Source organism: Primulina huaijiensis, chromosome 2 (genome assembly GCF_012295235.1).
Source record: "Primulina huaijiensis isolate GDHJ02 chromosome 2, ASM1229523v2, whole genome shotgun sequence".
NCBI lineage: Eukaryota > Viridiplantae > Streptophyta > Magnoliopsida > Lamiales > Gesneriaceae > Primulina > Primulina huaijiensis.
Genome location: NC_133307.1, coordinates 28,302,991 through 28,326,471, shown reverse-complemented (window position 1 = coordinate 28,326,471; position 23,481 = coordinate 28,302,991). Strand labels below are relative to the sequence as shown.

Genomic DNA, 23,481 nt, shown 5'->3' with positions numbered 1-23,481 from the left:
ATTTTATTTTATAAAAATTTTGATATAAATTTTTTTTTGTAGTGGGTTTTTATTAATTTTCATCCTTTTTATTTTCAACATATAATGGGTCTATATACGTATTTTATTTTTATTTTTATTTTTATTTTTTATTCCACTGTCTGTTTCATACTTGGATTTTTTGTGTTTCTTTTTCTTGACCTAATAGTATGAATATATTTCCTAAAAGTTGTTTCCATTTATCATGTGTTTTGTGACCTATATAGAAAGTTGAAATTGACCTTTTGTAAAAGCCAACTTGTTGCCTAGCACATTATCTTGGAACTGCCCACTTTGATTTCAATCATGATAAACAATTATCCATTTCTGGACGTAATTACAATTTTTTTTTTTTTTTTGGGTTTAAGAGATAGTTGCATTTTTATCTTGGGAAAGAAAAAATGTTTAAATTTTTTTTATTTTTAATCCGTCGTCTTCATATTTTTTCAATGTCATTTCAACGTGTCCCCGATATGACACTAACGTGGTACTGATTTCAACCGATTTGAATTAGTATTTTCGATGAAAAATACATAATTAAAACTTAATTTTGACAATATGGAAGATCAGAATTACGAAGAAGACAAATATATCAAACGAAACTGTATTTTTTTTTTAAAACGTAATGTGTTTGTTTTTAAGTTTCAAGGATAAAAAAAACATATAAATTCATAGGCCATGCTATTTTTTTTAACAGATTGTTGATTTCGAAATTAGATAAAATGTTATTGCATTATTTTTCTCAGACAATAAAAATATTGTTCGTGGAGTATCACCAACTCATGCATATACATGGCTACCGCAAGGTACTATAAAGTCTTTTCATTTAATTTCACCACTTGACATTTTCGTAAGCTGATAAATAAATAATTAAATAAAATAATACAGGCGGCTATATTATTAGGAAACATATTTGCGGCGAACCTGCGCCGTTGCATCGAAGATTCTTTGTATGAGTTCTGTTTGGACCAAACGATTTATTTCATNAACTCACATGATTTTATTATCTATTTTATTTAGTCATTGATGTTCATGGAGAAGAATGTGGCTCAGTAAGTTGGAGCGAAGTAAGTTCATGCTTGGTATATATTTATAGTTTTGTGTAATGGTAAGTAGGTGCTTGGTATATTTCTTTTTTAAAAAAAGGTTGATGCAATATATATTTTGATATTTTATATTTTTAGATTATGTTTATATGATATATGTTGTTTGTAGGTACCCTCATGCACACGACAAAGTAAAGCATCCCTCAAGTGTAAGCTCCAAAGGTCTCATGGTGGAAGAATAATGGATTAATGGTAAGAATCTAAATTTTTTTTTTTGCTTGGCTACATTTTTATATTTAGATTACATGATATATTATGAAGTCATCTTGACTTTAAAAACATGATGCTAAAGACTCAAAGTGTACGTTATTTGATCATATGTTATTTAATTGAATTCTGATTTTGTTATTTTCTTTCATCAACTTTTAGACGCATGTGATTTCGTTAGTTTATATCCTAAGTTAGTCATATGAGACGTTTCATTGTTATTTCCCCTTTCTCAAAGCAAACTTACTGGATGTGTGTATTCATGGATGTGTTTTTGTTAAATGATCTTGCAGACATAGTGATAATTGCTTTGATGTTGTATTTGCTTGCAAATGCCAGCGAGGAAGGCAATTAGGGGACTATATCTAGTGGTGTGATTGGAATGTATGTTTTGAGCTCATTCTCGCCAGCAGATGTACACCAGGGCCACTAACACCTCGTTGTCATAATTGGAGAGAGTGTTAATTAGTTCCTCGATTCAAATTGTTATATTTTGGTTTATTTATAGCTTAGATTTTATTTTTCAAGAACGTTGTGTTGTATTTTACTGCAACGTTGTTTCTGTGTAAGCTTCTGAAATTGTTATATTTCGGTTTATTTATAATTTATTAGAAATATGCTTTAATTTATAATACTTATGTACATACTACACACTATGTCATGATGTTCAATGAATTTTTTAAAAAATATTTATCGGGATTTTGTCTCCCTTCCCGACCCGATCCCGAACATTCGGGATCCCGAACATTCGGGTCCCGATATTTGTCGGGTACGGGATCGGGAATCTTTTTTTATTCTCAATTCTTATCGGGACGGGGATCGGGTCAGGGGGTTACGGGACGGGTCCCTACCCGATCCCAGCCCTAATATACATGGCTACCGCAAGGTACTATAAAGTCTTTTCATTTAATTTCACCACTTGACATTTTCGTAAGCTGATAAATAAATAATTAAATAAAATAATACAGGCGGCTATATTATTAGGAAACATATTTGCGGCGAACCTGCGCCGTTGCATCGAAGATTCTTTGTATGAGTTCTGTTTGGACCAAACGATTTATTTCATATATAACTTTTAAATATACATTTTAAATTTATAAAATGGATTTTGAATAACAAATTATAAATGATTAATTAAATTATAATGTTCCATGTGAGGAAATGGGGTTCAAAACTTATTTTAACAATAATTAGTTTGAGAAAAATAAAATATAAGGAGATACATACTTAGTTGGAACTCGATATTTTGGAAGTCACTGCCAAAAAAATTAGCAGCAGCATAATAGGTTTTTATAATTATTTCATAAACCAACAAGATGTTAGGTTACATTTATTTTTTGTGTAACCCGTCAGACTATAGTAGATATTTCAAGCTTATATCTGTCATGATTTTCTGTCTTTAGTTTACCTCTCAGATGACGATCTCTCCCTTTAGTTTACCTCTCAGATAAATCTTAATGTGATTGTAGTCTGTATACTCTTCATCCAATAGTAGATAGTTTCACAAACAAGAGAGCAAATTAATTAGCTTGGACATATATTTAAAACCAGCCAATTCCCAATACGGTACATTTGTAGGATAATGAGTCGATGATTAATTTATTAAAGGTTTCATAAACTAAAGAATAAGGTATGCAACATCAGTATTTTTTTAGTAATAACAAGTTTTATTATAAAATTCAAATACAACCGATTACTCCATCTGATATCGATACCTAAAATTTAAAATGAGATCTCGAGTTTAACATTCGATTACGACAAACTCCTTCTGGATTCATATATTTCGCCATAAGAAGAAGTTGATACTATATTAATTTAGTATTGATTGCTTAGAACACTATTGGAACAATACCTACTATTTTAAAAATATGCATTATTTAGTATAATAAAAAATTTTCACATGATTATTCTTTTTAAAAAAATTCACATTATTTAGATCAAATTATTTATAAAGATCATAAATTTGTCTGCTTATGTTCAATATTGTAAAATCTCGAGCATAGAAGACGTATTGTTGAAATGGTTATGCTATATGTATAAAGTGAGTTACATATATTATTTTTCTTGTTAAAAATATCTAGATTATCCCGAGATTATTGTGATAAACCGGGGTTTGGCACAAGGATTCAAAAACCCCATTCTTGAATATGTTATTTAAAATTAAATAAAACAAGACTGCATGATACCAATTCAATACTACGAATTAAACCGAAATAACCGATGTTTTAATTATTATTTTTTCAAAATTAGAAATTTTTTTTTAAAAATATAATATAAAACTGTATTGAAAAAATCAATTTATTTTGTATGACTGATTTTTGTATACGAATAACCGAAACCAAATTGAATAAACGAAAACACAATTAAATGTACTAAAATACTCATTTCTAATATTTTATATTTGAAATAACAAGACAATCTAATATATTATGGTAATGCATGCAATTTAGTCCCTCACATGCAAATCTTTTTATTTAAAATTTTTAAATAATATTATAATTTGGACACTTATTAAAAATATCGATTTTAAAAATAAAATAAAATAAAAGTAAATGTTTCGAGGAACATGATCCGCGATATTTAGTTATCTAATCATAATCAATTATTACTTTTAAAAAAAGTTTTTTTTTTAAAATATTGATTAGATCTATATTTTCCTGAATATCTCTGTTCGGGGTTGGTTTATATTTATTTATTTATTTAAAAAACTCGTGAGGTTTAAGGGAGGTTTTTTGGATGCCTTCTTCTTCAACCCTCTTATCCTATTGAGCACAGCTCTGTTATTCATCAGCCATGGCTTCCACAGTTCCATTCACCCCAAGACCCCAAACTCAGTTTCAGCAATCACTTTCTTCTTCTTCTTCCACTTCTTCTTCGTGGAAACCCCACAAAAAACCCAATTTACTTTCCATCTCAACCCCCGAAGTTCCCAATTTTTCTCAAAGCCCCCAGTTTCAGTCAAACTCCTTCCCTAGAACCCTTAAACTCCCTTCCCTCCACAACCCTTCACCTGTTCTTTCTTCCCCTTTGTATGATTCTGCCGATGAAAATTTCCCGGAGAAGATTGAAAAGTTGTCGAATTTACAAGTAATCCCTGATGGGTTTCCCAAAAATTTACCCGGGGAAGAAACTAAGAGAATTTTTATACAGGACCCACCTTGGATATCCTCTATTTTTATGAAAAGTTTGTTCTTTAGGAGCAAGGGTAGAAATGGGGTCAAAATAGAATTTCAAGAAATGGAGAGGCGCAGTTATTACTTGTTGAGGAGGAGACAGATAAAGGCAGAGACCGAGGTGTGGGAGAATAAGGTGGAGGAGTACAGAGAATTGGAGAGGGAAATGTGTGAGAAAAAACTAGCTCCTAATTTGCCTTATTTCAAGAAACTGATGTTGGGATGGTTTGAGCCTTTGAGGGAAGCTATCGTGAAGGGACAGAAGACCCGGAGGACTAAGAAAAATAAGGCAGCTTTTGCGCCTTTTGTGGATGCCCTGCCACCTGGAAAAATGGCTGTCATTGTGATGCATAAGATTATGGCGCTGATGATGATGGGTGGAAAGGAGGATAGACATGTGCGTGTCGTGGAGGCAGCAGTTCAAATTGGGGTGGCAATTGAGCAAGAGGTCAGAATGATTGTCTTGTGATTTGAGGCATTGAGTCTTTTTTTGCCGATTACGAATCATATTCGAATCTTTCTTTTTACTACCCCTCCAGATATCCATTTTCGTTGGTTTGGTGATCGGTATCTATGCCAATAGTTGATGACTTGATGAGAATCGAAATGTAGCAGCTACACGAGTCTGCTTTGTTAGTTGTGCTGTATAAGATTATTCTGAAGATGTTGAGTTAAATGAGAATAACATATGATATTCAATACCACCAACAAGTTAGCGACAATAGCTAATAAATATAAAATAAGATGAACAAGTCACTGAGGTTCACCTGGAGGCGCTCTGTTATGACTTATGAGTGAGTAAGCATGTTAATCATCGGCATATGTTCTTGCTTGCGATGATATGGATAAAGGGTGATTTTTCATCTTTATTCTTTAATCTAAATATTTGATAATTGATCTGCTAGTTCAACTTATGTTTTAACTTTTGAATGATTGAAATATAAGTTGTTGATGGATTGAGCTGTGCGTTATCTGGAACACCAACTAATATTTTTAATTTTGTTCAGAATGAGATGAGCTTGTTTTATGAGGCAAAATGCTAATGGTTGGCATGTCTGTTTGCATATAATGCAGAGTTTCTATAGGTTCAGATATTGTTTTGAGGAAGTGCTTAAAGACTAGTTTTGGGATGATTTTATGCTTGTCATGATAAATGTGATCTGATTCGACTATATTGACGAATATTTGCTGCTTCGAACTTGTGATTGAGCAATTTAGGTCCCTGGTATGATGAAGAAAGCATATTATATGTTTGCGAGTATCTATTTGCACAGTATTATCTCATTAGACTTCGAGGCCGTCCATTTACCCTAATCCCGTACCTAAGAACAACACACCACTGTTAGCATTGTCTCACTTCCCGCTTTTGCCAAATTGGAATTTGTTTTCTTACTGAGATTTTTTTTGGATGAAGATTAGTAATTAATTGTCTTTATAATCGATATTTTTTCCAGGTAAGAATTCATAATTTCTTGGAGAAAACAAAAAAGTTTCAGGGAAGAGCAAAGGGAGAGGAACGTGAAGGAGATTCAAGTAAGGAAGGAGCGTTGTTAAGAAAACGAGTTAGGAGTCTAATTAGAAAGAACAGAGTGATTGAGGTCCAAAAGCTGGTGAGAGATGAGGAATTTAAGTCATGGGGTCGTGATACACAGGCTAAGGTTTGTAGCTTTCATAATAATCACCGAACTGAGTACTTACATTTATGTATTTACCTTCTTGTTTCTCAGCCATTTAGATCACATGCAGTTGGGCTGTTGTCTGATACAATTGTTAATACAAACTGCTTATGTGCAACCTCCAGTCACTCAATCAGCTGACTGTCCCCCTGATGTCCGCCCTGCGTTTAGACACCTCTTCAAGATTGCAACCACAGAATCTGGGTGAGTGATATTCTATTTAATAGGATTTTTACCATCATAGGACATTGGCATCAAGCATGTGTAATACGGCTAATAGCATTGAGTCGTTGACTGCTGTGTATTGCAACTTTGGTGTTCATAATTTTGCTCCTTGTATCTTTCAGGCAGAACATTGTGAGGAGGTATGGAGTGATTGAATGTGATCCTCTTGTCCTTGATGGGCTTGAGACCACTGTAAGTCGGTTCTACAGCTAATTTGTGATTAGATCAATGGCTCATATCTTTATTTTTCTCATTCACTCCTTGGAGATATGTTGAAAAAGTGCAGTTGTTGATCTTTATGAAGTTATTTTGACACTGGGCCCTGATGCAATTCTTGAACATATAAGTGAGAGTCACTTGTCAAGTAGTGTCTTTCATGTGAAAGTGCAGTACCCTTTCATCTTTGAAAGTTTTACAAATTCTGTCTTTAGATTTTGTTTTTAATCTTCTTCAAGCATCATAATTAGCCTTCAGCATTTTCTTGAAATCTCTAATTTTATGCCCTTTCCAGGTCAAACATATGATCATTCCTTATGTGCCAATGTTGGTGCCACCAAAAAAATGGAAGGGGTAGACTTCTATTTCTCAATTGACAGTTCTATTTGTAAACTTTAATCTCCAGGCTATAAATTTAGTGTATCAATGGAGTTCAATAAAATAAGATGCCAGCACTTGAAAAGAACTTTCGTGGACTTATAACACCTAGCTCTTATTACGTACATATTAGAGTGACCTAACCGAGGATCATGATGGCTGCTCTCAGTTGACGTCCTTACATTGTGTTATTGATTGGTCTTATCCTTTCAGGTATGACAAAGGTGGGTACCTGTTCTTACCTTCATATATGATGCGAACCCATGGGTCACGACAGCAACAGGATGCTGTGAGAGCTGCTCCCTCAAAACAGCTGCAGAAAGTATATGAGGTGGGCGGAGTACCCTTGTTCTTTACTTTGTGTTGGCATGCTATGCTCTCAGTTAGGCAATGGAGTCAAGTGTGAAATGTCATTTTATAGCCTTTTGTTGATCAAGGCTAAGATACGGGCATCTCACTATGTTCAATAGTTCAAATGCGAATTTCCCTGCAAAATAAATACTAACTTACGTGTCAGGGACTCAATCCATGGGGCCCAGCCCAACTTAAACAAGAATCGAGCGGCAAAAATAAAGAATGTGCTATATCAAACGTTTACTCATGGGAAATTTAGAAAATAAGAAATTTGATTGATTGAATTTTATTTACTCTCCTTAAGTATTAGAATCTTGAGCCTAGATGGGCAGATTTCTTGGATGCCAATTTAATGCTTATATTGTATTTAAATGGCTGCTGATGAAATAAATAAAACATTCAGTTTTTCCTCGAAAAGTATAGTTAATATTGAGATAGCGAGGGTCTCTCAAACGAGTCTCGAACATCCAAAAAAACAGGTGGACAAGGTAGAAAAAGTCACAAACAAATCTCAGAGTTAAACGATCAACTCCTTCACCGACCCATAACCCGATCCTTTACCCGTGCTCATAACATTACGTTTTACAAATGAAACATACTTTATTGTTGTCTCTTTGATCGTTGGAATTATGTTAATCTATTCCTTGTACCATGATACTTGTTGCTTGGATGCTCTTTATTTCTATTTAGATGTGTTTGAATGAGGTAGTATGTTAAGTTCTGATTGAATTTGCAGGCCCTTGATACTTTAGGAAACACTAAGTGGAGAGTTAACAAACGTATATTAAGTGTGGTGGAAAGTATTTGGGCCAGTGGAGGAAACATTGCTGGTTTGGTAGACTGGAAAGACGTAAGTGTATGATGTACCTACCTTAATATTCATTTGTCTTCACTCTCGTGGAATCACAGTGATGCCACTATTCTCAGAAATTGTGTGATATGTGAAGCTGTTGAGCCATTACTCCTGGATCTGTACAGAATAAAGTTTCTATATCTTTTGTGGTGATAGAAGATACTTTTTCATGGTGTAGGTTCCCATTCCTGAGTTGCTCTCTGATGATAAGCTAGAAGTTAAGAAATGGAAATGGAGTGTGCGAAAGGCAAAGAAAATCAATCAAGAGAGGCATTCTCAAAGATGTGATACCGAACTCAAGCTTTCAGTATGATTTCAACCATTTGGAACTGTTTAGTTTGCAAAAGTAAAAAAGTGTTCAAGTTGCATCATATTTGTTTCCTAGGTCATCTGTAACATTTAGTGCCTGGTGCCTGGGATGCGTTTTCAAGTAGATAAATTTTTTACCTGGGGATATAAATAAGCTGGGTAGTCATTTTTCAGTTTCGTATAACTGAAGCAATTATTCCTTCCAAAGGTTCCAACTTCAATCCTGTAATTATTAGCTTCCTCTTTGTTGATGTTAGGTTTATAAGTTCATTTTTTGTTACAAAATTTATAAACTACCCAGTCTAACATGATGTCGCCTCTATTATCTCATGAATGATAACCTGATGTCAATATTTAATTTGAATAAATCCTTGATGCTCTTGTTCAATTAAATACCGGTAAGGTTAGTCGTTCACAACGGCCAGCTTGGACAGTTTAATCTGTTGGGGATTTATTTATGCAACTTTGAGATAATTTTAATTGTAAGTATAATCACGAATGTCAATAATAGTGTACTTACTTTTTCCACGAAGCCCATTCACTGAGTTGCTTTGTGGACTGGGTTTACACGAGATGATATTGTTCAAGTTGAGGGGGGCGGGGGGGAGGACAAAGACTATAAAGATGGACACTAAACAGAAATTTTGTGAATCAGGTTGCTCGGAAGATGAAAGACGAGGAAGGTTTTTACTATCCCCACAATCTTGATTTTCGTGGCCGTGCATATCCCATGCATCCTCATTTGAATAATCTGAGTTCTGATCTTTGTAGAGGAATTCTTGAGTTTTCTGAAGGAAGGCCACTAGGGAAGTCTGGGTTACGTTGGTTGAAAATACATTTGGCAAACCTTTATGGAGGAGGCATTGAGAAACTCTCTTATGATGAACGTCTCTCGTTTGTGGATACCAATGTAGCGGAAATATTAGATTCTGCTAAGAACTTCCATAATGGAAATTGTTGGTGGTTGAAGGCCGAGGACCCTTTTCAGTGCCTAGCTGCGTGTATTAATCTTGCTGAGGCCCTAAATAGTTCATCACCACTGACTGTTGTCTCACATCTGCCAATTCATCTGGTATGTACTTGTAACCTGCAGCTCCTTTTTGCTTTTATAAACTGCCATTGATGGGAAACTATTGAAGATAAAATAAAAAGGGGTGGTGACTGTATGACTCAAAGGTCTTGAAAAAAAATGTATTATTATGGCAGTAATGTTTTGAAAGAAAAAATTCAGTGTTGTAATCATGCAGCATGTGAAGAAATCAAATAAATCGTAGATTCTTGATTTTGCTAATTGTTATTCCAAGAGATTCAGTCAAGGGACATTTATCTTTCAAATTTACAGCATGGTTGCTTACTTGCGGTCTTATTTTTTACGGGCTGCTTCAATTTTTGTTTCATGTTGCTCATAACTTGAGCCATCTATATTTAAATTTTAGTTTAATGGTGTGATACCTCATCCCACATAGATAAAAAATGAGAGTTTAAAATGATCTATAATTGGTTAAAATGGATTCTTATAGCAACTTGAGTCAACCATTTTGTAAAATGAGGATGAATGAGAAGTAGCAGTTGCTACTATAGTCCATTTTGCCGTTGCGTTTTCATGGGCCTAGCCTGGATAGTGACATGATATCAGAGACGGTCACCAGCATGAACATCGAGAAATAATTGTTATGCGGGGAAAAGTATCATGTGTGTGGAAGCCACCTTCTGAACATGCTGGGCAAATTGCTACGTACATGGAAGCCGCCTCATGAACTTGTAGAAAATACCTCTAGATTCTTGACGCTGGTAGATCGAAAGATCAAGCCGCGACGAAGACATTACGTTATGAAGAAGGGGGTGATTGTAATACTCCACCCCACATGGATAAAAAACGAGAGTTGAAAATGGTTCATAGGGAGTTAAAATGGATACAAAATAATTGCTACAAAAGCTCATTGTGCAGTCGCGCTTGCTAGGGCCTAGGCCCAGGGCGTGACAAATGGATTTCTTTACCGTCTCTTGTTTTTCATCCTTCAAAATATTTTGTTCTCTTCTTCTTTATTCTCTATTTTTGTCCATCAACTCATGTTGTGATTTTTTTTCTGAGCATTTGAATTTTACCGTGTCATTTGCTCTAGTGATCTTGATATTTGTTTTCATTCGGTTTTTTGGCGTAGGATGGATCGTGCAATGGCCTGCAGCACTATGCAGCTATGGGAAGAGACAGTGTAAGCCATTTTTCCATGTTTGTGTATCTTCTGTGGAGGATTTTGTGTGCCCAAATTATGTGATCATGTATAGCTATTGTGGATGAGATAGATAAACTCTTGTTTTTTCAATTAAAAGTTCTATTCTTGAAGTAGTTTAATGCCTGAAACTCAATGGTTTTTTCTATTCCAGCAGCCTACTTTCTTGAAGTATCTGTTTATGACTAAACTTTATGTTTCTGTACTACTCCAATATCCAGTGTGAATTCTCTGTTTTCACTATAGCATTTGATGGATCTGTCTGCTGATAAAATTGCGACCGAGACTTATTGAGTTGCAGGTTTCCAGTTTCTTGCTTTATAATCTTTGGCCTCTATATAACCCTTTTGAATGCTCTTTATTGTATCTTTAAATATTACTGGCTCAGGCTTCTTGATTTCTCACTTTAAAGCTTTGAATGCACGTCCCTTTGCTGTCTCTCTTTTTTTTTCCCCAGTTTGAAGCTTCTGCTGTCAACTTAGTTGCCAAAGACAAACCTTCTGATGTTTACTCAGAAATTGCCGAGAGGTTTGTTGATTTGACTGTTAACACATTAATTTTCATGCAAATTAAATACTGGAATGTTATCAATCAGAGTTGATGGAAGCCTCTTTGGCCACCTAAACCCATTGCTAAACCTGCCCATGCATACTTTATTCACATATTATTTCTGGCAAGTCATTTATCTTATATAGTATTATTGACATTGTATGTGCTACTCATATTTAGTTACTGACATTTCAGGGTTCATGATATCATGAAAAGAGATAGTCTTAAGGATCCTGAAACTGATCCAAATGCCTTGCTTGCCAAACTCTTGATTGGTCAGGTTCGTATTTATTTTATAGATTTACTGGTAATTGAACTTTGTTTGCCTTGTTTTGAGACATTATTTTCACATTCAAGGACCTGATTTTTTGAAAGCTTTTAGGTTGATAGGAAACTTATCAAACAGACAGTGATGACTTCGGTATATGGAGTCACCTATGTTGGTGCACGCGAGCAGATCAAAAGAAGGTTGGAGGAGAAGGGTGTCATCACTGATGACAGACTTCTCTTTAGTGCAGCTTGTTACGCTGCTAAAGTAAGTTTCATGCACAAGAAAGAGTTCTTCTACTTCCTCCTTTCCTCTTTCTGCAAGTTTGATTGTGTTAGTGTCTTGACTAAAGAAATTATCCGTGCTTGATTTCTCAGCTATCTGCCCAAGCACAGTTTATTTCTTTCACAGTGAACGCACTTGTGTGACATTTTTGCCCTGTATTATTCAATGAATGGAGTGGTTGTCTTAAGGATAATGTCCATAATTTCTAAAATTTTGTCATGTCGCCTTTGTCTTGGATTACTAGTTACAGGACATTTGACTTAAGTTAAATGCATACCAACGTTGCTTAGTTTCTAGTTTGATTTTTGTACTCAACATGAAATTACCAAATGATACATTTTATTCTCGATTAGTTTGGTTCTTTGGATCAGTCACGCTCCTTGTTGAGTTATTGTGTGGGTATTTAACTCCCTAATCTCATCATGCAAGTGGTTGGACATTTAGCATTGAACAAAAAAACTTATTATTGTCAAGGTAACCATAAGTTCTTGTCCACCTTTTATGCGCTCCTCAAATGTTTAGGAGTAAGCAGTAAGAGTATGCATGCATCATGAGTATTTCTCAGTTACACCCTGTTACATATATTAGCAGAGTTCGTGGTAAAGGTTAAGCATTTTTTTATTATATTTGTGTTTCAATATTTGGTATAATACAACCTTAGAGCATTCAAATCTGTGTTCAAAATCAGGGATTTTATTGCCAAAGAAAAGTTGCTATGGTGAAAGAATTCTCCTAACTTCAAATATGGGCAGTGAAAATGAGAATTCAGTAGACTTCAACATGTTTAATCTTAAAACCTACTGCTGAACTTAGTGATATTCATTCCATGATAGATTTTTTTACTATATACAACAATCAAGAACATTTGTGGTGTCTGCCAGCCTTTCTAGAGTGAAGTAACATGTGCACCCTCTTATAATAATTATAGATTTTTCTGAAAATAAATGTTTGTTTCTTTTTGCTGAATTGAAATTGTGATATCATTTGAAATCGCTTGTTAACACATGCATGATCTTTCACAGGTTACACTGACTGCCCTTGGTGAGTTATTTCAAGCTGCACGTGCTATAATGGGTTGGCTAGGTGATTGTGCAAAGGTTTGTCCAAGATTGCAAACAGAGTTATATAATGTTGAAATTCTTTAACGATAGGAAGATAGTGAAAAGGGTAGGGGGAGAATACCACAAGCAGCTCATAATTAACTTAGCTAAGCTGTTTTTGCATGGTAACCTAGGGTGTCAAATCCACTGGCTACTTTTATACATCTAAAAGTTTGTTTTAATCTACAGAAGTGAATATAAATAAATTTTGGAAAGCTAATGTGTTGACAATTCAACAAAAACTAATACTAAGCATCGGAATTTCACTTGATTAATTCATTTTTTTAACTATGATTTTAATTTCTAAGTACTACTTCATTATATGATTCATGTAATAAATATACAATCAGAATATATTTTGTAACACAGAATTATAAAAATTCTCTTATGTTTGTCTTTTTGAGGCATTTTCTTTCAATTAAGAATCCCCGCCCCCCAACTCCAACCCCACGATTTGCCATTTACACGATTTGTGATTGCCAATATACCTTTAGGATAGATTCCAGTAACTAATAGTGCATGCAAGAAATCCACGAGAAGCAAATATAAGCACATAAGAAAACCATGACTGAACCTGTAACATATAAGGTATATAATGTGTTAAAATAAATTGTCCAACAATCCATTTTCACCAAAAATGAAACCAAATGGTAGGCTTATTAGGCTCTTATTTTCATTTTCAACTCCAAAACCCATGTTCACCGATTTTCATATTTACCAACAAAAAACTATAAAAATAAAACATTTGTCCTTCAGAAACCAGTATCAAAATATGCATTACATTCACCAAATATATTTTTTCATAAAACACATCTCCTGGAAATGTTTTCCTGAAAGTGTAAAAAGCAAGATAGCCATAGTCAATGGATTAATAAAGTTGAAGATAGAAATAATTGTTCTAAAAAATAAAATGATTGTTAAAGATCTTATATGATAAATAAGGAAGATAATAATTGAACTTTATAATCAAGATCTTCAAATTGCAAAAGGTCTACCCTAGCATAGAGAAAAGTTGGAAAAAATGTTTTGTTGAGCCTTTCCATTGGACCTGATGCAGGAACTATATTTTTTTAATGTAAAACGCGGCGCTTGTTCTGCGTATGAGCCCACTTCTTCTACCCTCTACGGTTTTTTTTTTCCAGTTATGCTCAATCCCTTTATGCGTAAAATAAAAAAAATTAACAATTAAAAAGTTACTGCAAAGAAATACTACTTTTGAGTATCTTTTACTATACACTCTGTCAATTAACTTTGTGACTTTAAATGTAGATTTTTATCTTCTCGTTTGGTCATGAGGGCTTATATCCAAGAATAGATGCTTAGAGGACTAGAAAAAGTTTGGAATACGATTACTTATCCCTTGTGAGAAAGCATCTTGGGATAAATATTGTTAAAAATTATTCCTAAATGAATCTTAATAAATCTCGTGAAATTTATATTCTAATCTTGATGATGTCAAATCTAATGTCAAAAATGTCATCTTTATTGTCCCACTCAAGTTGAACATAGAAATGTAAATTGAAGCATTCAACTTAAAACAAAAGAAAAGCCTTGAAATTGTGATATAAAAAAGAAAAAGAAAAAGAAAAAGAAAAGAAAAGACTTGAAGTTATCCAATGGTGCATCCATCACTAAAGACATAAAACAAACAATCAGAGATTAGATTTTCTAGCCTCTGTTGAGCAGCAACAAAGATGTTCACACACGGAGATAGAGAGATAAGCTAGACATAATAAAATCATGCAAGGTTTGACTTACTAAAATGGCACCAAAAGTAGATAGCCAAAAGTATGGTACTGTTCTCGTGTGAACAATTGGGTGGTGTTATTATTTTTGTTACCGGTCACACGAATAATTGTCGAAATTCCTTTTTTTTCATAGCAAGCAGCATGGATACTAGGTGATAGTTTTGTCGCTAACACTATTTTTAATGTTAAGTTGGGAATATACCATGGAGAGATGGCTATCTCATGGATGATTAATGTATTTTGGTTAGATTTACACCAGCAGGGCTAAAACTCTGATTGATCTCACTTATTTTATAATAAAATGAACACCTGCCTATATGTGAAAAGACCATGGATATAATATAGTAGGAAATTATTCCTGTTATATCACAATACAATTGTGCGGGCGGCTTGTCATGGTCTCTTAATATCATCAAATGTAATTCCAGAATATTATCTGAATTTTACCCCTTGATAAGGTGATGTATTTGTGAAGTAGGTTGTCGTTGTCTGCTGAATTTATAAATTTTTTTACAATGAAATTTGACAGATTATCTCCTCAGAAAATCAACCTGTTCGCTGGACAACGCCTCTTGGTCTTCCTGTAGTACAACCATACTTTAAAACTAAACGTCATGTTGTAAGTGTTGTACTCTCAAATAGATAGCTTGAATTTATTTTCCATGTATGTAGTTTGTGCAGCCCTAACTAGATGGAAATATTATGGTGCCATGCATGAAAGCATATTGTTCCAATGCCCATTTAAAGAAACAGATTGTGAAAGATTATTGGTATCGATGCTCTGTTAAAGGAGTTTTGCAACCTAAAACAAGCTGACTGAATAATAGTCAGTGTTGGAACAGTTAAATTCTGCCATAGTCATTACTGGAATGCCTTTTTGCTCCTTATTATCCAAATTGGGGGCATTGCTACTGTATTGGAAGCAACATTGTTAGTTGCATGATTTAAAAATACTTTAGCATTTCAAATATCACATTCACATGATTCAAATATGACTCGTGGCCTTGTTACCGTCTTACTGATTTACCACACGACTCATGTCTCTGCAGATAAGAACTTCTCTTCAGGTTTTGGCTTTGCAACGTGAGGACAATTCAGTAAGTTGGACATTTCTCGGTTAGCTCTCTCATATTTTTGTGAAGGATTTGGCCTTGCAGTATTAATTGCAGGATTGCAATGTCGTACTCCAGGTTGACTTAAGAAAACAGAGAACTGCCTTCCCTCCCAATTTTGTGCACTCGCTGGATGGTTCACACATGATGATGACTGCCATAGCTTGTCAGGATGCTGGAATATGTTTTGCAGGTTTGTTTTGATAATTTTACCACATTTATTTATAGACCTGGTGAGACGGCTTTCATTTATGTCAACCGTTTTTTGAATATATTTCTTTTTTGCATTTTTCTGGAGAGCTAGCTTCCCGACTATATTAACTGGCTGATGTATGGGTTATCCGCTGACCTTTCTTGAGAAAGCGGTATTTTGCTTAGATTGACATGCTTAACATCTGATTGCAATTCAAAAGGCGGTAGTGCTTGGCTTATTGAATATATTGATATACTGGAATTAAAATATCAAACTTTTGCTGTGGTTTACAAGATTCTCGAAGATTCATAGATATCAAATTAATGGAAACAAATATGAAGTTGGTTACACTTTCTTATACCTGAGAATTTATCGGTCTCCACGGAAAGTTCATGATAATGAATTATCATATTGTATAGATGTAATACAGATGTTTTGTGTACTTATTTATTTTTACATGCTTGTGCTCCAAGTATGGTTGGAATGCAGGATCTAAATCCTATAAAATCAAATATTCCACCATCAACTAAAATATAGCGCAGTGTGTGTGCAGGGGGAGAGAGATATTTGGGGTTCAGGATGCAATTGAGTTTAGCATGTTTATTTTTACCCCATAATCTTTTGGTGTTGGTTGTGCTACATGTTTCTCATCTATTGACGGCCAAAACTTAGTTGTGATATTTCAGAACTTGCTTTCTCGGTTGAACGAATTGTATTAGGGGAAAATATATCAGCTATATTTTCTTTTGTATCACAGGTGTGCACGACTCCTTTTGGACTCATGCACGTGACGTTGACAGGATGAATCAAATACTAAGACAAAAATTTGTTGATCTTTACAACATGCCTATACTGGAAAATGTACGCAATCTTAACATGTCAAGTGTTTTGTAGAATGACATGGTGTCAAACTCTGCTGCTTTTTCTGTTATTCTCCCTGTGTCTGCTTGTGTGTATGAAAGATATTCTGCTGGGGAGTTGAATTTTTCCCATACACCCCCGGGATTCTAAACCACCTTCTAAGGATTATTGTTTTCGTATTAAGTTGTTAAATAAGGAGTACATTCAAAAAAGCGAGTTTGTTAGTGTAAGAGATCAACACATATATTATAACAGATCAATGCATGTGAAAAATATGCTTCAATGTCTTTATTATACAGTTTTCTACCTGAGTTTGTAGACCATATAAAGCAATACATGTTGTAACTAAGTTGTTTTTGTCGTAAGAAGTTAGTTTTTAAGGCCTCTTTTGTAATCAGATTTATGACACATTGTATATTGTCATTTTATATGTTTTACTAGCATTTTATCACATGAACTGCACGAGCAGCTGCTTGAAAGCTTCCAGACATCCTATCCAACCCTGAACTTTCCTCCTCTGCCGGATAGAGGAGATTTTGACCTCGAAAAAGTTCTGGACTCTCCATACTTCTTCAATTGACCATACCTAATCTGCCTGTGTTCGAGCACTTACATGAACAATGCCACCTTGTTCAGTTTTCTATTGAGAGGGTGCACTTGAATGCTAGAGAGTTCAGCACATGCTGATTTCAATCTGAGAAGTGATGACAGCTTACTCTTCAGAAATCTGAGGCATTCCTGCATAGCATAGCTATTCTGGGATATCTGGAAATCGCTTCATTCATCAGCCATCGGAATTGGCTTGTCAGAATGCCCGCGTCTTACTAACCTAACCATTTACAGCTAGAGCTTCAAGATTGTAGGAGTGAATTATATTCTTGAGGGCAATAACAAGGTATAATTCATTCCTTGGGTGTCAAACATGGGCGTTTCTTTGTCGCTTCAGACAATGTCGCTTTCCTGCAAGCCTGTTCTGTTATGCGTATCCTGTTGGAGCTGGGAAGAAGAATATAAGAGAATATATAATTCGTTGACAGTGCTAACTTTTGCTCTTTGCTATTGTAGCATTTGTATTTGTTTATATTGCCAAAAATACTATGTTGGTCAAAGAGGTTTTTTATAGCCTTCTCTACTGTAAAGTAAACTTCAAACATGAGACATTTACTCATGTTGCGTATATATAAAACTTAAAATTGTATATCAAATCTTGGTCGGGCAAAGATTAAATCTGTTAATTTTATTTTATTTTTCAATTTTTTTTCATTGTCACTACAATGATGTTAACATCTACGTTGGCATAGGTTGACCTCCAATTTTATGCTTAATTAATTTCTATATTGAAATTTATTAAAATAATAAATTAATTTAAATGACTAGTTAAATCTTTTTAAGCAATTACTTTGAAAATTTTCAATATTAAATGTTTTATCTAGTTTTATATTTTGTATGAATTGAGTTATATTTTATATTTGAAATACATTTTAAATGAGACAAAGTGTGTGAGAGAATATATATAAAATATGAAACAATATTCTTAATAAATTTAATTGTTTAATAGATAAAATTAATTAAAAAAAATAAGTTTGGTATTGTTCTGTGAAAATATATATTACAATATTGTGTCGGAGATATTTTTAATAAATATGATATAAAATTGTGAGATGATATATATAATTTTCGTTTCATCATAATTATATAATTATATAGACACGTTATTTTTGTTTGTCCTAAATATATAACATGTATCATATCTAGTAATATTTTTATTCTTTCACTAATATACTCCTATTTAATTTGAGATCTTATAATTAACTATAGAAAATAACAAATCATTTAAAAAAAGTAAAATTGAAAAATTGTTTGTGTAATTAATATTTCTAATAAATTTTTTAATTTGTTTTAAAAAAACATGTCTCTATAATTAAAATGAAACAATATATACATATTTGTCGGATTGAACAACTTTCCCAAAATTACTCGCGTCTATCTAAATATGTAAACGAATCGAATCAAGTCGAATATGACAAAATTTGAAAGCTCATTCGAGTTTGATTCAAAGTTCGATAACTTTAAAAAAATTTTGCTCGAATTCGTTTCAAATTAAAGATTGAGTTTATCTTGAAAAACTCGAACATGTTCACGAACTATTTGAAAATTATATTGTATTAATAAAATACTAAAACTCGCCAGAGGTTCGAAAACTATGAAACAAAATAATTAGGCTCGAGTTATGCTCGAGAAAAGTTTGAACATGTTCGAGTTCGGCTCGAATTCGATAAGATCAAATACGAATCAAATATTTTTTGAGTCAATTTAATCGTTTACACGGTCCACCCCAAGCATAGCACATCACAGCATTATAGCACATACAGCCATGCTCTTGAGGAGCAAACAATAGCATCACGCAACCAACATTTGTAGAGCAAAGGAACAATCTTGGTTGATCCCCATCGACACAAAATTGTGAAAGGGCTGAAGAAATGCGTCACCTAAACCTAGAGTAGCAGCATACAAAAAATCGACCCATAGTTATGTCAAACTCATACAACAAACTTAGAAAGAGAACTTTTATATCGCAGGTGAGCGAAAGCTACAGATGCAGCTCATTTCCAATGCCTACCCTCCATCACTAAAGCTTATGGCCTCGTCAAGATGGCCAGCGATTCCCATTCCAAACTACATATCACATCCTGCGAGGTGACAATATCTACAACGTTAAATAAAGCACAGTCGAAAACCAGATGAAGTGCAAGTTTTTTCTAAAATAAATTGGACGAAACAAACAAAATGACAATAGTTTTTGTGAATTGTAAAGATTTACCGTAGGATTTTGCCTGTCGATGTCAAAGCAGTTTATTGCACACGGTTCAGCCAAAATCTCTATTGGTTCCTGACCTGTAATATTGAGTAAAATAAATAAGTCCCTAACCATGAAGCATGTATTTTTATAAGCAATTCAACAACTCAGTGTCCACGGAATGAGAGATCTGAGTCATTCTGATGGACGTGAATGCAAGAAAACATGGGCAGCCAAGAATTATGCGCACCGTGCTCGATAACAGCAAGGATTCCATCTTCTGAACAAGTCATGGCTGGTAGAATCCGAGATGATGACAGGTTACTGATCTTGGAAGAATGAGTATAATTGTCATACTGAACCTCCCATATGTCACTTTCTACAAGTGAATTGGCTGGTGCATCATTAAGACCGACTGATGATAAGATAGTGGACTCTTTTGGTGAACGAATATCCCATGCAAACAGAGTACCAGACGAGCCTCCTGCCTTCAAATATAAACATAAAGCAAATCCAAAGGTAAGATAACTAAATGAAGACTGGGAAAATAACTTCAGAATAACCAATAAAGACACCCAGACGATAAACCATATATTAATAAAAAGCCGATGAAAATTTGCACGCGCTTATATTCATCCAAATGGCAAAACTCAGTCACCTCATGTAGAGGGCTTTTTTCCCCTTTTTTGCATAATGTGAAAAGCGGGATGCGTATTGGGTGAAATATTTAAACAGGATGTTAAGACTGATAAATTTCCAGATTATATGTCATGAACATTCATTCACCCACGATTGTTTTAATTTCAGCACAGTCAAACTAGGAAGGATGGAGAAACATCTTACAAGGCAAGTATACTTTCGTGAAGGATGGATATCAACGGAATGAACAATTCCAGAAGTAGTCCCATCTGTCCTGTTGATGTAGTCAAGCAAACCAACTTACAGGCGAACATAATCACATAAATCATGGTCCACGGACTAGAGAATGAATAATCAAAACATACAAGTTCTAATATTGAAAACTAAGCATGAAATTGGCTCAAACCCATACCCATTCCACTCATTAAAGGCCCGTGCTAACGTGTTAATATTACAACTGATTTATGATTTTCACTTGGGTTGCATTCGGACGAAGAATTTGAATTTGAGGAAAAAAATTTGATAGATTGATTTGAAATGAATGATTTTTTAAATCCGTTGCATTGACTGATATAGATACTTAAAATGGCTGGGAAAAAATTATCCAAACACGCACTGGCTTCAAAAGATCCTATAAGAAAACAAAAGTCCCAAATAATTTTTTAACAGCTGATTATCAAATTCTCAAGTTGTAAAATCTGCCTAAAATTTACTCTTCGACGAACACCGTATCTTAACTTTGAATTCCACGCAACAGACCATGCATCGAGATCAACATTCCTCTAAAGAACAGTATCAAAACATTACCAATTGCCCTTGAACAAAGCCACCGGTCCACCAGGTTTCCGCTGATCCCACCAGTGAAGGCCAAACCGACCAACTCCGCCGGTCACAAACTCAACAGGAGAAGCCCACTTAACCGCACTATACGACACCAACCCATTACTGTCAAAAACCCTCCTAAAACCCCCCTTCTCTGCCAAACCCACCAAATTGACCCTTCCATCCTCCCCAACACTCACGCACTCCGACCCATTTTCATTCAAATCAATTCCCGAAACGAAACCATTATGGAGCCCCTTTTCAGGCACCGACAACTCGAAACTCAAAGACCCGTTAATTAAATCAGCAGTAAAGAATAGGAGTGAACCGGAAAATGTCGAAGCAGCGATGATCGGTCTGGAGGGGTTGAAGGTAGAAGAACAGGTTCTCAGTGAAGTGATTCTTGAAGGAACGGAAAGCGAAGACTGGGGTATCAGAGAAGAGGCGTTCTGAGAAGGGGAAAAGGCGATAGTTCGGAGGGAATGCGTGGAGGTGTCGGAGTCGAAAGCGGCGAGGAGGATATGGCGAGTGAAGGTGGAGAACTGCGGCAGCCAGCGGACGGCGTCGATGTAGGCGTCCTGCGGGAGTCTCTGGATTTGTACGGGCTCAGCCATTGGGGGGAAGCTTCCGCTTTCAGCAGCTCCTGAATATTTTCTTTTTTTAATAAATATGATTGTTTTCATTATTTAACTAGAAAAACTTAATAATATTGCTATAAAATCAAAAATTGTTACTTTTATTTAAATTATATAGAAAATAATTATATGTATCAAAATTTATATAAATAAAACTATATGTAAAATTATATATCTGATCTTGTATATTAATTTTTCTATATGCAAATTACCATTTTGATTATCTATCTTGTCAAATTTTTATTTTTAGTATGATATTTTTGAATTTTTTGCAATTTTAATTATTTTTCTTTTGTGCTACAAAAGATATAAAATTTCTACTAAGATAAATTCATAGAATTAGGAAATCCTCGACGCTCATGAATATAGAAATACATCATCACTTACTACAAAAAATAATTAAAATTGACAAAGTTGGAAGATACAAGACTACAACCTAATCTTGCAACAAATTGTTCCAAAAAGAAAACAAACTAGCCAATAGAATCAATATAGAGAATTTATTTACTCTAGCTCATATGCAATTTTTAAAAATAACATTCCTTATTAAAAATTATACAATATAGCATATTTTTTTATTTAATAATTCCAAAACACCCTTCTTTCTATTTTTCTCATCTCAATAAATTATTATAACTTAGTGAGATTAGAATCACTTTTCAAAATAATTTAAACACACTTATGTCGCTGCACTCATTTTTTTCCTTAATAATAATAATGTGATATTAATATAATTAATAAAAATAAATTATATTATTAATATTAATCATAAAAGAATAATAATATTAAATCCATAATCTATATTAATCATAAAAGAATAATAATATTAAATCCATAATCTGAAGAATTATAGAAAATAAGATGATAATATTATTAATTATAATAAAAAGTTTGTAATATAAGTGTTCCCTACGGTCTTCTACGAATAATATAGGGCCTCATTGATTCGTATGAGATGCAGATGATGCTTGATAAACATGGTGCATATGGTCCGGATACTAAATGTGGATGCTGAATTCCCGTAGCTTCCAATTGGTGGTCACTGAATTATACTCGTTGATATTGGGATACGATAATTATCTTTACGAGAACGATTAAAACATAATATTTGTGTTGCGATGAGTTTTAAGTAACCAAATTACCAAGCGTTGCGAAACAATAACCGGACGCCGATAGCTACAATGCTATCATGCTATTTTCATTAATCAATATAACAATGAGCATCCCCTCACACTTTTAGGCAAAGATATTGTATAACATAACTTCATGCTTTTAAACTCCTTGTATCCATAAAAGAACTTTGTACATTTTCAATCAAGAATTTTCTTTCTTCATACAGTGCAACAGTCACTTTAGGTATAGTTTGGTACACTGGATAAGAGAGAGATTGATAAATAATCCTCGTTATCCCATGCTTGATACCTTTTTAGAAAGCCCGTGATAAATAATTTTATACAAGAATAAAATATCTTTTTTATGAGATGTGATAATTTTAATTTAATGATAAAAAACACCACAAATGACTTAATTACCCTCAATATATAAAAATCTTAAACCCTATCAAATATTTTTATTTATTTTTATATATTATAAAAAATAATGGTGTTTTGAACTCGAGATAATTATATTAATGATTTTTATAAATATTTAAAGTTTCCTCTTGTAAAAGCCCATGCCTTTCGACCTTAATATAAAATTAAAATCAAATAAATATTTTTATTTATTT

At 33.9% G+C, this 23,481-nt stretch overlaps 2 protein-coding genes across 5 annotated transcripts; one reads left to right on the top strand and one right to left on the bottom strand.

The window, feature by feature from the left end:
* Nucleotides 1-4,041: 4,041 nt before the first annotated feature.
* LOC140971302 (DNA-directed RNA polymerase 3, chloroplastic-like) lies at nt 4,042-18,075 on the top strand. Of its 3 annotated transcripts, XM_073433505.1 has the most exons (19): nt 4,042-4,952; nt 5,959-6,162; nt 6,251-6,384; nt 6,528-6,597; nt 6,917-6,975; nt 7,213-7,330; nt 8,090-8,203; nt 8,385-8,513; nt 9,171-9,587; nt 10,678-10,728; nt 11,204-11,274; nt 11,491-11,575; nt 11,678-11,830; nt 12,871-12,945; nt 15,226-15,315; nt 15,746-15,793; nt 15,887-16,001; nt 16,759-16,862; nt 17,332-18,075. In XM_073433505.1, exons 1-19 carry the CDS (start codon nt 4,125-4,127, stop codon nt 17,440-17,442), a joined length of 2,976 nt encoding a protein of 991 aa, XP_073289606.1. In that variant the 5' UTR covers nt 4,042-4,124; the 3' UTR covers nt 17,443-18,075. The 3 variants fall into 3 exon arrangements, 2 of the variants coding, with proteins under 2 accessions (XP_073289606.1, XP_073289607.1); XM_073433506.1 differs by lacking the exon at nt 15,226-15,315; XR_012174289.1 differs by lacking the exons at nt 15,746-15,793; nt 15,887-16,001; nt 16,759-16,862; nt 17,332-18,075 and adding an exon at nt 11,975-12,042 and having other exon boundaries at nt 15,226-15,278.
* A 1,187-nt stretch (nt 18,076-19,262) lies between these two features.
* LOC140971301 (nuclear pore complex protein NUP43) lies at nt 19,263-21,776 on the bottom strand. Of its 2 annotated transcripts, XM_073433504.1 has the most exons (6): nt 21,106-21,776; nt 20,503-20,572; nt 19,910-20,147; nt 19,684-19,757; nt 19,484-19,552; nt 19,263-19,367 (listed from the first exon to the last, which is right to left on the bottom strand). In XM_073433504.1, the coding sequence occupies exons 1-5, from the start codon at nt 21,732-21,734 to the stop codon at nt 19,499-19,501; spliced, it is 1,065 nt and encodes a 354-aa protein (XP_073289605.1). In that variant the 5' UTR covers nt 21,735-21,776; the 3' UTR covers nt 19,263-19,367; nt 19,484-19,498. The 2 variants fall into 2 exon arrangements, with proteins under 2 accessions (XP_073289605.1, XP_073289604.1); XM_073433503.1 differs by having other exon boundaries at nt 19,263-19,552.
* Between the last annotated feature and the right edge of the window lie 1,705 nt (nt 21,777-23,481).

Bases quoted from the DNA above. Each gene is read 5' to 3' on its own strand.
- LOC140971301 (XM_073433503.1), bottom strand. From the start codon at position 21,734: ATGGCTGAGCCCGTACAAATCCAGAGACTCCCGCAGGACGCCTACATC. The intron at 20,573-21,105 runs GTAATGTTTTGA...CTACATCAACAG, and splicing joins GCTTTGTTCAAGGGCAATTG to GACAGATGGGACTACTTCTG. The intron at 19,758-19,909 runs GTGCGCATAATT...TCAATATTACAG, and splicing joins CCTTGCTGTTATCGAGCACG to GTCAGGAACCAATAGAGATT.
- LOC140971302 (XM_073433505.1), top strand. From the start codon at position 4,125: ATGGCTTCCACAGTTCCATTCACCCCAAGACCCCAAACTCAGTTTCAG. The intron at 11,576-11,677 runs GTTCGTATTTAT...GAAAGCTTTTAG, and splicing joins CCAAACTCTTGATTGGTCAG to GTTGATAGGAAACTTATCAA. The intron at 11,831-12,870 runs GTAAGTTTCATG...GATCTTTCACAG, and splicing joins CAGCTTGTTACGCTGCTAAA to GTTACACTGACTGCCCTTGG.